We start from the raw sequence: 19923 nt of genomic DNA, 5'->3' as shown, positions 1-19923 counted from the left end.
CACGTCACATTACATCACATCACATCACGTCACATTACGTCACATCACATCACGTCACATTACATCACATCACATCACGTCACATCACATCACATCACATCCCATCCCATAACATTACATCACATCACATCACATCACATCACATCACGTCACATTACATCACATCACATCCCATCCCATAACATCACATCACATCTCATCACATCACATCACATCACATCACATCACATCACATCACATTACATTAATCACATCACATCACATCACAATACATCACATCACATCACATCACATCTCATCACATCTCATCACATTACATCACATCACATCACATCACATCTCATCACATCACATCACATCACATCACATTACATTAATCACATCACATCACATCACAATACATCACATTACATCACATCACATCACATCACATTACATTAATCACATCACATCACATCACATTACATTACATTACATCACATCACATCACATCTCATCACATCACATCACATCACATCACATCTCATCACATTACATCACATCTCATCACATCACATCACATTACATTAATCACATCACATCACATCACATCTCATCACATCACATCACATCACATCACATTACATCACATCTCATCACATTACATCACATTACATCACATCACATCACATCTCATCACAATACATCACATTACATCACATCACATCACATCTCATCACAATACATCACATCACATCACATCTCATCACAATACATCACATCACATCACATTACATTAATCACATCACATTACATCACATCACATCACATCTCATCACAATACATCACATCACATTACATTAATCACATCACATCACAATACATTACATCACATCTCATCACATTACATCACATCACATCACATCACATCACATTACATTAATCACATCACATCACATCACAATACATCACATTACATCACATCACATCACATCTCATCACATTACATCACATCACATCACATCTCATCACATTACATCACATCACATCACATCTCATCACAATACATCACATCACATTACATTAATCACATCACATCACATCACATTACATTACATCACATCTCATCACATCACATCACATCACATTACATTACATCACATTACATTACATCACATCACATCACATTACATCACATCACATCACATCACATCACATCACATCACATCACATTACATCACATCACATCCCATCCCATAACATTACATCACATCACATTACATCACATCACATCACATCCCATAACATTACATCACATCACATCACATCACATCACGTCACATCACATCACATCCCATCCCATAACATTACATCACATCACATCACATCACATCACATCACATCACGTCACATTACATCACATCACATCCCATCCCATAACATTACATCACATCACATCACATCACATCTCATCACATCACATCACATCACATCACATCACATCACATCACATCACATCACATCTCATCACATCACATCACATCACATCACATCACATCACAATACATCACATCACATCACATCACATCACATCACATCACATTACATTAATCACATCACATCACATCACAATACATCACATTACATCACATCACATCACATCTCATCACATCTCATCACATTACATCACATCACATCACATCACATCTCATCACATTACATCACATCACATCACATCACATCTCATCACATCACATCACATCACATCTCATCACATCACATTACATCACATCTCATCACATTACATCACATCACATCACATCACATCTCATCACATCACATCACATCACATCTCATCACATCACATCACATCTCATCACATCACATCACATCACATCACATCACATCACAATACATCACATCACATCACATCTCATCACAATACATCACATTACATCACATCACATCACATCTCATCACAATACATCACATCACATTACATTAATCACATCACATCACAATACATCACATTACATCACATCACATCACATCTCATCACATTACATCACATTACATCACATCACATCACATCACATTACATTACATCACATCTCATCACATCACATCACATCACATTACATTACATCACATTACATTACATCACATCACATCACATTACATCACATCACATCACATTACATTACATCACATCTCATCACATTACATCACATTACATCACATCTCATCACATTACATTACATCACAATACATTACATCACATTACATCACATTACATCACATCACATCACATCACATTACATTACATCACAATACATTACATCACATCACATTACATTACATCACATCAAATTACATCACATCATATTACATTACATCACATTACATCACATTACATCACATCACATTACATTACATTACATCACATCACATTACATCACATTACATCACATCACATCACATCACATCACATCACATCACATCACGTCACATTACATCACATCACATCCCATCCCATAACATTACATCACATCACATCACATCACATCTCATCACATCACATCACATCACATCACATCACATCACATCACATCTCATCACATCACATCACATCACATCACATCACAATACATCACATCACATCACATCACATCACATCACATCACATTACATTAATCACATCACATCACATCACAATACATCACATTACATCACATCACATCACATCTCATCACATCTCATCACATTACATCACATCACATCACATCACATCTCATCACATTACATCACATCACATCACATCACATCTCATCACATCACATCACATCACATCTCATCACATCACATTACATCACATCTCATCACATTACATCACATCACATCACATCACATCTCATCACATCACATCACATCACATCTCATCACATCACATCACATCTCATCACATCACATCACATCACATCACATCACATCACAATACATCACATCACATCACATCTCATCACAATACATCACATTACATCACATCACATCACATCTCATCACAATACATCACATCACATTACATTAATCACATCACATCACAATACATCACATTACATCACATCACATCACATCTCATCACATTACATCACATTACATCACATCACATCACATCACATTACATTACATCACATCTCATCACATCACATCACATCACATTACATTACATCACATTACATTACATCACATCACATCACATTACATCACATCACATCACATTACATTACATCACATCTCATCACATTACATCACATTACATCACATCTCATCACATTACATTACATCACAATACATTACATCACATTACATCACATTACATCACATCACATCACATCACATTACATTACATCACAATACATTACATCACATCACATTACATTACATCACATCAAATTACATCACATCATATTACATTACATCACATTACATCACATTACATCACATCACATTACATTACATTACATCACATCACATTACATCACATTACATCACATCACATCACATTACATCACATCACATTACATCATATTACATCACATTACATCACATCACATCACATTACATTACATCACATCTCATCACATTACATTACATCACAATACATTACATCACATCACATTACATTACATCACATTACATTACATCACATCACATCACATCACATTACATCACATTACATCACATTACATCACATCTCATCACATTACATCACATTACATTACATCACATCACATTACATCACATCACATTACATTACATCATATTACATTACATCACATTACATCACATTACATCACATCACATTACATCACATCACATTACATTACATCACATTACATCACATCACATTACATTACATCACATTACATTACATCACATTACATCACATCACATTACATCACATCACATTACATCACATTACATCACATTACATCACATCACATTACATTACATCACATTACATTACATCACATTACATCACATCACATTACATCACATCACATTACATCACATTACATCACATCACATCACATTACATTACATCACATCACATTACATTACATCACAATACATTACATCACATCACATTACATTACATCATATTACATTACATCACATCACATCACATTACATCACAATACATTACATCACATCACATTACATTACATCATATTACATTACATCACATCACATTACATTACATCATATTACATTACATCACATTACATTACATTACATCACATCACATTACATCACATCACATTACATTACATCACATTACATTACATCACATTACATCTCATCACATTACATTACATCACAATACATTACATCACATCACATTACATCACATTACATCACATCACATCACATTACATTAATCACATCACATCACATCACAATACATCACATTACATCACATCACATCACATCACATTACATTAATCACATCACATCACATCACATTACATTACATTACATCACATCACATCACATCTCATCACATCACATCACATCACATCACATCTCATCACATTACATCACATCTCATCACATCACATCACATTACATCACATTACATCACATCTCATCACATTACATCACATTACATCACATCACATCACATCTCATCACAATACATCTCATCTCATCACATCACATCACATCACATTACATTACATTACATCACATCACATCACATCTCATCACATCACATCACATCACATCACATCTCATCACATTACATCACATCTCATCACATCACATCACATTACATCACATTACATCACATCTCATCACATTACATCACATTACATCACATCACATCACATCACATCACATCACATCTCATCACATCACATCACATCACATCACATTACATCACATCTCATCACATTACATCACATTACATCACATCACATCACATCTCATCACAATACATCACATTACATCACATCACATCACATCTCATCACAATACATCACATCACATCACATTACATTAATCACATCACAATACATCACATCACATTACATTAATCACATCACATCACATCACAATACATTACATCACATCTCATCACATTACATCACATCACATCACATCACATCACATCACATCACATTACATTAATCACATCACATCACATCACATCACAATACATCACATTACATCACATCACATCACATCACATCACATCTCATCACATTACATCACATCACATCACATCTCATCACAATACATCACATCACATTACATTAATCACATCACATCACATCACATTACATTACATCACATCTCATCACATCACATCACATCACATTACATTACATTACATCACATCCCATCCCATAACATTACATCACATCACATTACATCACATCACATCCCATAACATTACATCACATCACATTACATCACATCACATCCCATCACATCACATCCCATAACATTACATCACATCACATTACATCACATCACATCACATCTCATCACAATACATCACATCACATTACATTAATCACATCACATCACATCACATCACATCACATCACATTACATTACATCACATCACATCACATTACATCACATCACATCACATCACATCACATCACATCACATCACATTACATCACATCACATCCCATCCCATAACATTACATCACATCACATTACATCACATCACATCCCATAACATTACATCACATCACATCACATCACGTCACATCACATCACATCCCATAACATTACATCACATCACATCACATCACATCACATCACATCACGTCACATTACATCACATCACATCCCATCCCATAACATTACATCACATCACATCACATCACATCTCATCACATCACATCACATCACATCACATCACATCACATCACATCACATCACAATACATCACATCACATCACATCACATCACATCACATTACATTAATCACATCACATCACATCACAATACATCACATTACATCACATCACATCACATCTCATCACATCTCATCACATTACATCACATCACATCACATCACATCTCATCACATTACATCACATCACATCACATCACATCTCATCACATCACATCACATCACATCACATCTCATCACATTACATCACATCTCATCACATCACATCACATCACATTACATTAATCACATCACATCACATCACAATACATCACATTACATCACATCACATCACATCTCATCACATCTCATCACATTACATCACATCACATCACATCACATCTCATCACATTACATCACATCACATCACATCACATCTCATCACATCACATCACATCACATCACATCTCATCACATTACATCACATCTCATCACATCACATCACATCACATTACATTAATCACATCACATCACATCACATCACATCACATCACATTACATCACATCTCATCACATTACATCACATCACATCACATCACATCACATCACATTACATCACATCTCATCACATTACATCACATTACATCACATCACATCACATCTCATCACAATACATCACATTACATCACATCACATCACATCTCATCACAATACATCACATCACATTACATTAATCACATCACATCACAATACATCACATTACATCACATCACATCACATCACATTACATCACATCACATCACATCTCATCACATTACATCACATTACATCACATCACATCACATCACATTACATTACATCACATCTCATCACATCACATCACATCACATTACATTACATCACATTACATTACATCACATCACATCACATTACATCACATCACATCACATTACATTACATCACATCTCATCACATTACATCACATTACATCACATCTCATCACATTACATTACATCACAATACATTACATCACATTACATCACATTACATCACATCACATCACATCACATTACATTACATCACAATACATTACATCACATCACATTACATTACATCACATTACATCACATCATATTACATTACATCACATTACATCACATTACATCACATCACATTACATTACATTACATCACATCACATTACATCACATTACATCACATCACATCACATTACATTACATCACATCACATTACATCATATTACATCACATTACATCACATCACATCACATTACATTACATCACATCTCATCACATTACATTACATCACAATACATTACATCACATCACATTACATTACATCACATTACATTACATCACATCACATCACATTACATCACATCTCATCACATTACATCACATTACATTACATCACATCACATTACATCACATCACATTACATCACATCACATTACATTACATCACATTACATCACATCACATTACATTACATCACATTACATCACATCACATTACATCACATCACATTACATCACATTACATCACATTACATCACATCACATTACATTACATCACATTACATTACATCACATCACATTACATCACATTACATCACATTACATCACATCACATTACATCACATTACATCACATTACATCACATCACATCACATCACATCTCATCACATTACATCACATCTCATCACATCACATCACATTACATCACATTACATCACATCTCATCACATTACATCACATTACATCACATCACATCACATCTCATCACAATACATCTCATCTCATCACATCACATCACATCACATTACATTACATTACATCACATCACATCACATCTCATCACATCACATCACATCACATCACATCTCATCACATTACATCACATCTCATCACATCACATCACATTACATCACATTACATCACATCTCATCACATTACATCACATTACATCACATCACATCACATCACATCACATCACATCTCATCACATCACATCACATCACATCACATTACATCACATCTCATCACATTACATCACATTACATCACATCACATCACATCTCATCACAATACATCACATTACATCACATCACATCACATCTCATCACAATACATCACATTACATCACATCACATCACATCTCATCACAATACATCACATCACATCACATTACATTAATCACATCACAATACATCACATCACATTACATTAATCACATCACATCACATCACAATACATTACATCACATCTCATCACATTACATCACATCACATCACATCACATCACATCACATTACATTAATCACATCACATCACATCACATCACAATACATCACATTACATCACATCACATCACATCTCATCACATTACATCACATCACATCACATCTCATCACATTACATCACATCACATCACATCTCATCACAATACATCACATCACATTACATTAATCACATCACATCACATCACATTACATTACATCACATCTCATCACATCACATCACATCACATTACATTACATCACATTACATTACATCACATCACATCACATTACATCACATCACATCACATCACATCACATCACATCACATCACATTACATCACATCACATCCCATCCCATAACATTACATCACATCACATTACATCACATCACATCCCATAACATTACATCACATCACATCACATCACGTCACATCACATCACATCCCATAACATTACATCACATCACATCACATCACATCACATCACATCACGTCACATTACATCACATCACATCCCATCCCATAACATTACATCACATCACATCACATCACATCTCATCACATCACATCACATCACATCACATCACATCACATCACATCACATCACAATACATCACATCACATCACATCACATCACATCACATCACATTACATTAATCACATCACATCACATCACAATACATCACATTACATCACATCACATCACATCTCATCACATCTCATCACATTACATCACATCACATCACATCACATCTCATCACATTACATCACATCACATCACATCACATCTCATCACATCACATCACATCACATCACATCTCATCACATTACATCACATCTCATCACATCACATCACATCACATTACATTAATCACATCACATCACATCACATCACATCACATCACATCACATCACATTACATCACATCACATCACATTACATCACATCTCATCACATCACATCACATCTCATCACAATACATCACATTACATCACATCACATCACATCTCATCACAATACATCACATCACATTACATTAATCACATCACATCACAATACATCACATTACATCACATCACATCACATCACATTACATCACATCACATCACATCTCATCACATTACATCACATTACATCACATCACATCACATCACATTACATTACATCACATCTCATCACATCACATCACATCACATTACATTACATCACATTACATTACATCACATCACATCACATTACATCACATCACATCACATTACATTACATCACATCTCATCACATTACATCACATTACATCACATCTCATCACATTACATTACATCACAATACATTACATCACATTACATCACATTACATCACATCACATCACATCACATTACATTACATCACAATACATTACATCACATCACATTACATTACATCACATTACATCACATCATATTACATTACATCACATTACATCACATTACATCACATCACATTACATTACATTACATCACATCACATTACATCACATTACATCACATCACATCACATTACATTACATCACATCACATTACATCATATTACATCACATTACATCACATCACATCACATTACATTACATCACATCTCATCACATTACATTACATCACAATACATTACATCACATCACATTACATTACATCACATTACATTACATCACATCACATCACATTACATCACATCTCATCACATTACATCACATTACATTACATCACATCACATTACATCACATCACATTACATTACATCATATTACATTACATCACATTACATCACATTACATCACATCACATTACATTACATCACATTACATCACATCACATTACATTACATCACATTACATCACATCACATTACATCACATCACATTACATCACATTACATCACATTACATCACATCACATTACATTACATCACATTACATTACATCACATTACATCACATCACATTACATCACATCACATTACATCACATTACATCACATCACATCACATTACATTACATCACATCACATTACATTACATCACAATACATTACATCACATCACATTACATTACATCATATTACATTACATCACATCACATCACATTACATCACAATACATTACATCACATCACATTACATTACATCATATTACATTACATCACATCACATTACATTACATCATATTACATTACATCACATTACATTACATTACATCACATCACATTACATCACATCACATTACATTACATCACATTACATTACATCACATTACATCTCATCACATTACATTACATCACAATACATTACATCACATCACATTACATCACATTACATTACATCACATGACATCACATCACATCACAATACATCTCATCACATTACATCACATCAAATTTCATCACATCACATCACATTAAATACATTACATCACATCACATCACATCACATCACATCACATTACATCACATCACATTACATCACATCACATCACATTACATTACATCACATTACATCACATTACATCACAATACATTACATTACATCACATCAAATTTCATCACATCACATCACATTAAATACATTACATCACATCACATCACATCACATCACATTACATCACATCACATCACATTACATCATCCATCTGAGCATCTGTTCCATCTTTTAAATCCCTGCTGTGCTTTTTGTAATGGTACATTCAGTGTCTGCAAACCATTTGTCTCTTTGAAGAAGGTTGAAGAATACATACCTGAAAGAACAAATGTCACGCCCACGGGACTCTGCCATGTTTTAGTTTTGTGTTTGATCATATTTAATGTCTTGGTTTTTGAGTTCACGTTTAGTTTAGTTCGGTTTTGCCATTGTTTTTCACTCACTCAGTTCGTTAGCTTCACTCACTTCACCTGTGTTTTCCCCATCAGATGCACTCATTCACTAATCACTCCCAGGTCCGTATTTAGTTTCGAGGTTTCCCCTTTCAGTTTGTCAGATCCTTACTACGTCATCCATGGTCCTTTTCACAGCAAACCATGTTAAGTATTTATTCCATTCCATGCCATGTCAAGTGATTTTGTTTTGTTTTTGTCACAGTTTAGTTTTTGAATCCGGCTCAGCCACGATTTTGTTTGAACTTTGTTTTTTCTTGTGAAAATAAACCCAGTTTTCATTTGAAAGTCCGCCTCCATGTCCTACCTCACCACCCCACCCTGACAACAAAGCCCCTTCCTCAGGTATAAATGGTTTTGATTTCCTTTGTCCTGGCTCTTTCTTCGGTGGTGACTGACCCTTTTGCAGAAGAAAATAAACACGTGGCCGGCCGGCAGAAACATTGAAAGGTCTCTATTTCACTTCTCATCAGATGTAATAGGAAGGGAAGCAAACCTTAATAGGAAGTTCAGAGAAAACTCCCACCACAATTTACACCATGCAACTTTGTAGATGCTCCGGTGAGAGCTGAAGGTCACGGCCAGAAGTTTGGCATGAACCCAGTCATCCTCACCAGCTTCTATAGGTGCACTATAGAAAGCATCTATAAGAGTAGCAGCATCTCAGGGTGGTTGGGGAGCTGCACAGCCATGAACCGTAAGGCCCTACGCAGTGCGGTCCGATCTGCTGAGTGCATCATGGGTAGGAAACTCCCAACCCTTCATCTACCACACAAGATGTCTTCGTAGAGCTGGCAGAATCCTAAAAGACTGCCATCCACCATGCTGCCTTCTGGTAGGCGGTACAGAAGCATTGTGTTGTTCAGAATTTCATTTGTAGTTCATTTATATGTATTTATATGTATCCACAGAATGGAGAACAGTTTCTATCCTGAGGCCATCAGGCTTCTAAATGGACTATAATGCACACTTTACACATGCCTACCTCCACTGCTGTTTGCACTGCAACATGCAATATTGTATTTTTATTTTATCTTATGTTTCTAGGTTAGTATAGGTCTTAGATTAGCATAGGCTATTATGTGTATTATATGTTCAGTATAGCTCTTGTAATTAGCGTAAAATGTATATTCGTAGTATCCAAATTGCCAATTTATTGTTACTGTTTTTGTTAGAGTACTTATGTCATGACATTGTCAGATCAATTCTTTCAATGGCAGCTCGACAACAAGCCGGAGGAATCTCAAGTTAAATAAAGTGTTTATTGGTGGTCACACGGCAAGCATATCAGCGCCCAGCGCTTATACATATTCATGTATAAGATGAATTTATCTTGTATTTTATTTGTTCGAATTAAATTGTAAGGACACTTATTTACGTTTCCTATGTGAGACTGTGTGTTTATACTTTACGTATCAGCATTCAATGTGACCAACAGACAGTAAATTCATACTTGGATTTTTAATGATAGAGGACATCTTAATTTAGACAACTTAATTTAGCATGACCAATGTGCAGAAATTTCACATATATTTATACAAGACGTTTTCTGCTCATCTTATGTTCGGGCGCCTCGAATTGTCTGAAAAAAGGGTCCCCATCAATCACCTCCAGCGGACCTCCCTCGGACCATCCTTAGAATCTGCCATCCGGGTCACGGCACCAAATTGTTAGATCGATTCTTTCAATGGAAGCTCAAGAACAAGCCGGAGGAATCTCAAGTTAAATAAAGTGTTTATTGATAGTCACACGTCAAAGCATATCAGCGCTGGATGAAGCATATCTCCCGCAGGAAATCTGTCAGACTGAGCCTTGATTTCCGGTTGTAATTTGTATTTATAGCCTCATAGGTTAGACTCACACTCGACCGAGTATGATTGGACATGAGCAGGTTCACATGCTTCGTCATATTCTCTGGATCAGCCAAACAATGTGTGTGTGTGAATCTGCACCTGCTCTCCCAGGCTAATTGTTGTGTCTTCCCATTCCTGGATCACTTTAGGTCATCGTGGAAAAGTACAGAGACTATTTCATTCATAATGTCTAAGAACAAAGCCAATTTTAACATAGGTGGTTGGACATATGAAAGAGCTGAAGTTCCTGAACACTTCCTCTGCTTAAAGCCAACAGTCCGACACCGAACCAGATTCCTTAAAGAAGTGGAACTTCAACATACTTTGGTAAAGAGACAACATAACAGAAACCCCGTCAGTGTTAAAGATTTGGTCCTTTCGACTAAAAACAACAAAACCGAGAAAAACGAGACAAAGTTACTTCAGATGCAAAGAAAGTTTTATTGAAACAGAGAAAGTATTCAGAATAAAGTGATTTAAAGTCCCTGAATAACAGTTCAAACTGACTGATTGATTGATTGATTGATTGATTGATTGATTGAGTGATTGTAGAGTCAATGACAGTTTCTGAGATCACAGAGTTTAAAACATCATTTAGGAAGATGAAAAATAAGCCACCACCAGACTGATCAAACAGAAAAATTTGGGATCCTCCTCTGTGAGCATGCTCAGCTCTGTTGCCGTGGCGACTCTCACTGATAAAAACACAGAAACTCGGGAGCTCCATCGTTGCCGGTGTTGAGGCTTTCCTGGATGACCTGGACCCCGGCCTTCTCATAAGACGCCAGACCTATCTTTTTGATGAGCAGACTAGCGGTCTTGATGGGTTGGCCACAGTTGGACCCGGTTTTGCAGTAAAACAGGTACACCGGGGGTCCTGATGTTCCCTCGTTCAGATCCTGATCCACCCGCTTATAGTTTTTCCGTTGCCACTTCTCCATCTCAGAGGTGTTGGTGGAGATCTGCAGGTCTGTGAGGGCCTTCTGCCTGTCGGGATGCTGACGGTACCAGATGAAGACTTTTTTACCTCCTGCAGCTCTGTTGGTGTTTTCATCCACTCGGATGTAGCCCTGCTGAATCAGGAGGTGATCTCCTTTAAAGTTAGCAGTGGCTGTGATGTCACAGATGTAGGCTGGCTTCTCTCTTTTCACCCACAGGTGGATTTTGCTTCCTCCAGCCTTCCTGTTGAGATTACAGGACAGCCTCTCCCAGTCGAACTGAAACAACTGAGATTCAACTTCTCTTTCCGTAGAGACAAAAAGGTCCACGATGGGAATGTCGTACTCTGAGGAACCGGTGGTGTACCACAGGTAGATGCCATCTCCACCGCTTCCAGCATTCAGGTCTCCTTTAACCTTCATGTAACGATTTGTCTTCAGGCTTCCAGTCATGGCCTCGTCGTAGGAAACCTGGATTCTGGTGATTGGTGCACCGGAGCCTCTCTTGTACCAGAGGTAGATGTTGAATCCTGAGGTTCCTATGTTCAGATTGACCGGATTTTGGGTGAAGCCTTGTTTGCGAAGCTGCTCTTCTTCGGCCACATTCATAGAAACCTTGATCTCAATGATGCTGCCAGTCATGTTGGTTTCCTGCATTAAACACAGTTAAAACATTCATGAAGGAACTCCCAAGAAGTAACATGTTCCACATGTGGTTACTGAGGATTCAAAACACTTTACAGGTTCAAAGTCAATCAGTTTTTTTTACAGCCACAAGCTACCTCAGCCTCTCACCAACTGCACACCAGTCACAGCGGGGTGGGGATGCAAACCCTGGTTCGGGTAGGGGGTATGGGCGAGAGGCCCTTTCTACACCACAGGAGTAAATTATATCTCCCATCTTCTCTAGCCCATCGCTTGCATACTATAAATATGACATAAAAACCATCGACCTTCCACTTTTCTTGTAAATTTGCTCTTATGTCGACCAAACAGGACAAATAAAGGATTGTTGGCGTGTCCTGAAAATGACGAAGTTAAAGCTGGCAAACTTCAGTCGGGACTGGAAGGCAGAAACACGGATTTGTTGCATCTGATCTGAATGGGCCGAATAAGGAAAACATCAAAATGTTGTGTTTGACCACCTGTGCAGAGCACCTTTAGTTCAAACATCACCATCTCAGCGTTCCAGTTCCACTGAGCTTTCTCTGGGAATCAAGTGTGAACTGAGCTGATTAAAGCGGCCGGCTTTGACACCTCGATGGAAGTTACTCAGATAGTTCGAACCCAGGGGCGGTTTAGGATCTGGTCTTTAGGGGGGCCCAGCCCCCAGTGCTCACAGAGGCACATTATTTCTCACTAATTGAGTACATTTAGTGACTACATTTATAAATTTTGGAGCCGTATTAGTTTTGCTTTGAGTAGTGTTTTCCGCTACAGCATTCAATTTTGACCTCTTTATTTCAAAAGACTTTGTGGCTCGACAGGGATAACAGAGAGCCTGAGACAGATACTGAAGATAACTCAACATTTATTTTGGGAGTAAAACAAAAACAAATGCTAGAAAATAAATAAAACGGTCTCTAAAATAATGCATCCTTGAGCAAAAAAATATGTTTTTGCATAATATAATATTAAAAAATTTTTTTTTATAAAAAATTATAAAAATAAGTATTAATAATTATTAAAAAATATTCACTATTTTTTTTTATTTTATTTTATTTTATTCTATTTGCTTGTTTTTACTTTAATTGTTTACATATCTTTTACTGTAAGTCAACATTTATTTGGGAGTAAAGAGTTAAAACAAAAACAAATGCTAGAAAATAAATAAAATGGTCACTAAAATAATGCATCCTTGAGCAAAAACAAAATGTGTTTTTGCATAATATAATATCTTAAAATTGTGCTGAGCCAGGGGGTGCCGAGCTATCTCACGCTGGTGCCTTGGCACCACTAAAAATACCCTAGCCTCGCCCCTGTTTGAACCTAAAGTCTAAATGCAGTGAAGTCAGTCTCTTATTGTGACGTGAAGCAGGTCAGTGACATTTGAAGCAACGTGAAATCAAACAGAAGATGATCAATTGAACACTTACGGATGGAGGAGATGACCTGGACCGCTGCCGAATGCTGCTGAATGCTGCCGAATGCTGCTGAATGCTGCCGAATGCTGCTGAATGCTGCTGAATGCTGCCGAATGCTGCCGAATGCTGCTGAATGCTGCTGAATGCTGCCGAATGCTGCTGAATGCTGCTGAATGCTGCCGAATGCTGCTGAATGCTGCTGAATGCTGCTGAATGCTGCTGAATGCCGCCAAATGCTCTGAGTGCTGCCGAATGCTCTGAGTGCACACACTCACCTGCTCTTTATATACACAGCTGACTGCTGAGCTGTGCTGGGAAATCTCCTCCTCTGAGCTGTGCTGGGAAATCTCCTCCTCTGAGCTGTGCTGGGAAATCTCCTCCTCTGAGGTGCGCTTTTCTGAGGAACTTATTGCGAAACACCCAACCGGTTGGTTGAGCAACCTGAACCCGCCCAGCTCCTGTCAATCACCTGTTCCCCAGAATCCAGCTTCAGTTGCCGCCCCGACACAAACCTGATGATGGATGCTTGCAGCATGGGAGTCATACCTGCTGATGCACAGTCACATGGCAGCTGGATGTCCAACAGCCCCAAAGACTCTGGTTTAAAGCCACAGAGGATTCTCAGAGCAAAGCAAAGGTTCCTCTGTAGGCACGGTGTGAGCAGGTTCAAAGCTTCTCACCAGAAACACTGATGTCATGTGAGCCTGAGAGCCCTGCGGTGCTCATGGGGCCAAATCTGGGTCCTGAGATGCTACACTTCCTTCTTTTGTTCCAGACATAAAAGTCAGAGTCCAGGCTGCTTGGTCGGTAGGAACTTTAACTGCGACTCACATCATGGAGTCTCTCTGATCTTTGTGCTGTCCACGCCAACTGTGAAAGATCCGGGTGACACTTTTCAGCAGTTAGCCGGAGACGAAGGACGGCCGGCGTCAGCCAGGACCAGTTCTCCAGAAACGGCCGAATCCGGTTATTATTCCTCCACTTTTCTGGCAGAATAATCAGTCGTCACCATTCGATGTGAAGGGGTAGAAATAGAAGAGGTAAAGATAAGTAGGAATGGGATTCATACTCTGGTTTGGGTAGGGTGTAGAAATAGAAGAGGTAAAGATAAGCAGGAATGGGATTCATACTCTGGTTTGGGTAGGGGGTAGAAATAGAAGAGGTAAAGATAAGCAGGAATGGGATTCATACTCTGGTTTGGGTAGGGGGTAGAAATAGAAGAGGTAAAGATATGACCCACTCAGGCTCATAGGAGCTGTGCTCTGCTTCTCAGCAGCAGCTTCTAACACAGTTTAATTTCAAATCAAAGCTGATGAACCTTTGATAATAACCTGCTTCTCATCTTTCTTCATTTTAAACACAACGTGGCAGGTTTCTGCAGAAGTTGCACAATCTTAAGAGTTTGTGGCAGAAACCCAGATGTCAGTTGGAATTAATAAACTGTAAATCATTCTGTGGGACAGGCGACTGACAGCAGACGGGAGGATCAGGCTGCTGAGTGATGAGTTCAGCTTTTCTTCATCTGAACACAAGTGACGGTTTCACAATAATTCACAGTATCTACGGAGCACAATTCAATTCAGTTTATTTATATAGCACCAAATAAAACAAATGTCATCTCAAGGCACTTAGATAATAAAGTCCAATTCAAGCCAATTGGAATTCAATTCATTGTAATCATAATTATTCATAAAATAATCCAATTCATTCATATAGAGCCAATTCAAAAACAGTTTCTGAGCTCAGGAAACCAACAGATTACACCGAAACTTGTCTTCAGTCCAATCTCCCGTCCTGAGCGTGCCCGAGGCGACTGTGGAGAGAAACCACTCCCTTCGAAATCAAATCAAAATCAAATCAAACTTATTTATATAGCACATTTCATGTACAAACAGTTCAAAGTGCTTTACATAAAATAAAAGCATTGCAGCAGGGAGTGGAAGAAGCATTAAAATACATAAAAGAATATGAAGAGAAAGAAATAAAGTGATTTAAATGAATTAAAAACCAGCAACAGTCCAGATAGGTTCAAAGATAGCGTGCAGATTTCATGCATAGACACATGAGAACAGAAATGTCTTTAACCTGGATTTAAAAATGTCTCCATTTGGTGAAAGTTTAATCTCCACTGGCAGTTTGTTCCACTTGTTTGCAGCATAACAGCTAAATGCTGCTTCTCCATGTTTAGTCTGGACTCTGGACTGGACCAGCTGACCTGAGTCCTTGGATCTAAGAGCTCTGCTGGCTTTATATTCTCTGAACACATCACAGATGTAAACCATCAGCAGGCTTTTAAAATCTATTCTGTGACTGACTGGAAGCCAGAGTAAAGATTTTAAAGCTGCTGTGATGTGTTCAGATCTCTTAGTCCGGGTTAAAACTCCAGCAGCAGCGTTCTGGATGAGCTGCAGATGTTTAATGCTCTTTGTGGGAAGTCCAGTTAAAAGTTACAGTGATGGAGTCTACTGGAGATGAATGCATGGATGAGTTTCTCCTGGAAACCTTTAATTCTGCTGATATTTCTGAGGTGGTAAAAAGCTGCCTTGGTGACAGCTTTGATGTGGCTGCTGAAAGTCAGATCTGAGTCTATCAACACTCCGAGGTTACCGACTCGCTCAGTGATTGTAAGGTCCCGAGTCTCAAGATATTTACCAACGCTGACCCTCTTCTCTTTGCTCCCAAACAGAATGATCTCAGTTTGGTCTTCATTTAACTGTAGAAAATTCTCTCTCATCCAGGTGTTTACTTCCTCCAGACACTGACACAGTACGTCTGCTGGGCTGCAGTCGTCCGGTGACAGAGACACATAAAGTTGTGTATCGTCTGCATAACTGTGATAATTGATGTTAAAATTCTGCAATATCTGACCCAAAGGGAGCATATACAAGTTAAACAGAAGAGGTCCAAGAATTGACCCCTGGGGGACTCCACAAGTCATGGCCACTCGCTCAGATTCATAGCTGCCAATTGTAACAAAATAACTCCGGCCTTCTAAGTAGGACCTGAACCAGTTAAGGACCGCTCCAGAAAGTCCAGAACCAGGACTGAAACATTACTAGAACCAGGACTGAAACATTACTAGAACCAGGACTGAAACATTACCAGAACCAGGACTGAAACATTACCAGAACCAGGACTGAAACATTACCAGAACCAGGACTGAAACATTACCAGAACCAGGACTGAAACATTACCAGAACCAGGACTGAAACATTAACAGAACCAGGACTGAAACATTAACAGAACCAGGACTGAAACATTACCAGAACCAGGACTGAAACATTACCAGAACCAGGACTGAAACATTAACAGAACCAGGACTGAGACATTACCAGAACCAGGACTGAAACATTACCAGAACCAGGACTGAAACATTACCAGAACCAGGACTGAGACATTACCAGAACCAGGACTGAAACATTAACAGAACCAGGACTGAAACATTAACAGAACCAGGACTGAAACATTACCAGAACCAGTATTCAACCTGATGTCGTTTAACACGTTGACCAGAGCTGTTTCAGTGCTGAACAGTAAGAAACCTCTGGCAGAACCAGAACCAGCTGGGGTTTGAGAAGACAGGAAAGAGGGGACAACAAACACTGTAACACCATTCACTGTCACACGTACATAATATCATTTGAGAAATTAAAGAGAGTAAAGTGAGGAAAGGTGTGACAGATGAGGCCCCCAGCAGTCTGGGCCTATAGCAGCTTAACTATGGGATGTTTCAGGATCACCTGAGCCATCCCTAACTATAAGCTTTATCAGAAAGGAAAGTTCTGGGGGGGCGCAAGATGGCGGCGTAGGGTGAGCACCACAATAGGACTGCTCCAGTGGCATTTGTTCACAGGTTATGTGTGAATTATCTATGACTGTGCCATAAGAAAACCACATTTAATTTCATATTCTTATCGCATTCGTATTTAATTTAATAAACTGAATTGAATTGTGCTCCGTAGATACT

At 38.0% G+C, this 19923-nt stretch overlaps 1 protein-coding gene across 1 annotated transcript; it reads right to left on the bottom strand.

Annotated features, from left to right (window-relative positions):
- Window positions 1-13355: 13355 nt before the first annotated feature.
- On the bottom strand, window positions 13356-16251 carry LOC142381763 (uncharacterized). The gene is made up of 2 exons (XM_075466964.1): window positions 15969-16251; window positions 13356-14523 (listed from the first exon to the last, which is right to left on the bottom strand). The coding sequence occupies exon 2, from the start codon at window positions 14512-14514 to the stop codon at window positions 13627-13629; it is 888 nt and encodes a 295-aa protein (XP_075323079.1). The 5' UTR covers window positions 14515-14523; window positions 15969-16251; the 3' UTR covers window positions 13356-13626.
- Window positions 16252-19923: the final 3672 nt, after the last annotated feature.

The sequence above is a fragment of the Odontesthes bonariensis genome, chromosome 6, assembly GCF_027942865.1.
Source record: "Odontesthes bonariensis isolate fOdoBon6 chromosome 6, fOdoBon6.hap1, whole genome shotgun sequence".
NCBI classification, from domain to species: Eukaryota; Metazoa; Chordata; class Actinopteri; order Atheriniformes; family Atherinopsidae; genus Odontesthes; species Odontesthes bonariensis.
Note: the sequence above shows the minus strand (reverse complement) of the source record. Positions and strands in the feature narration are given on the sequence as shown.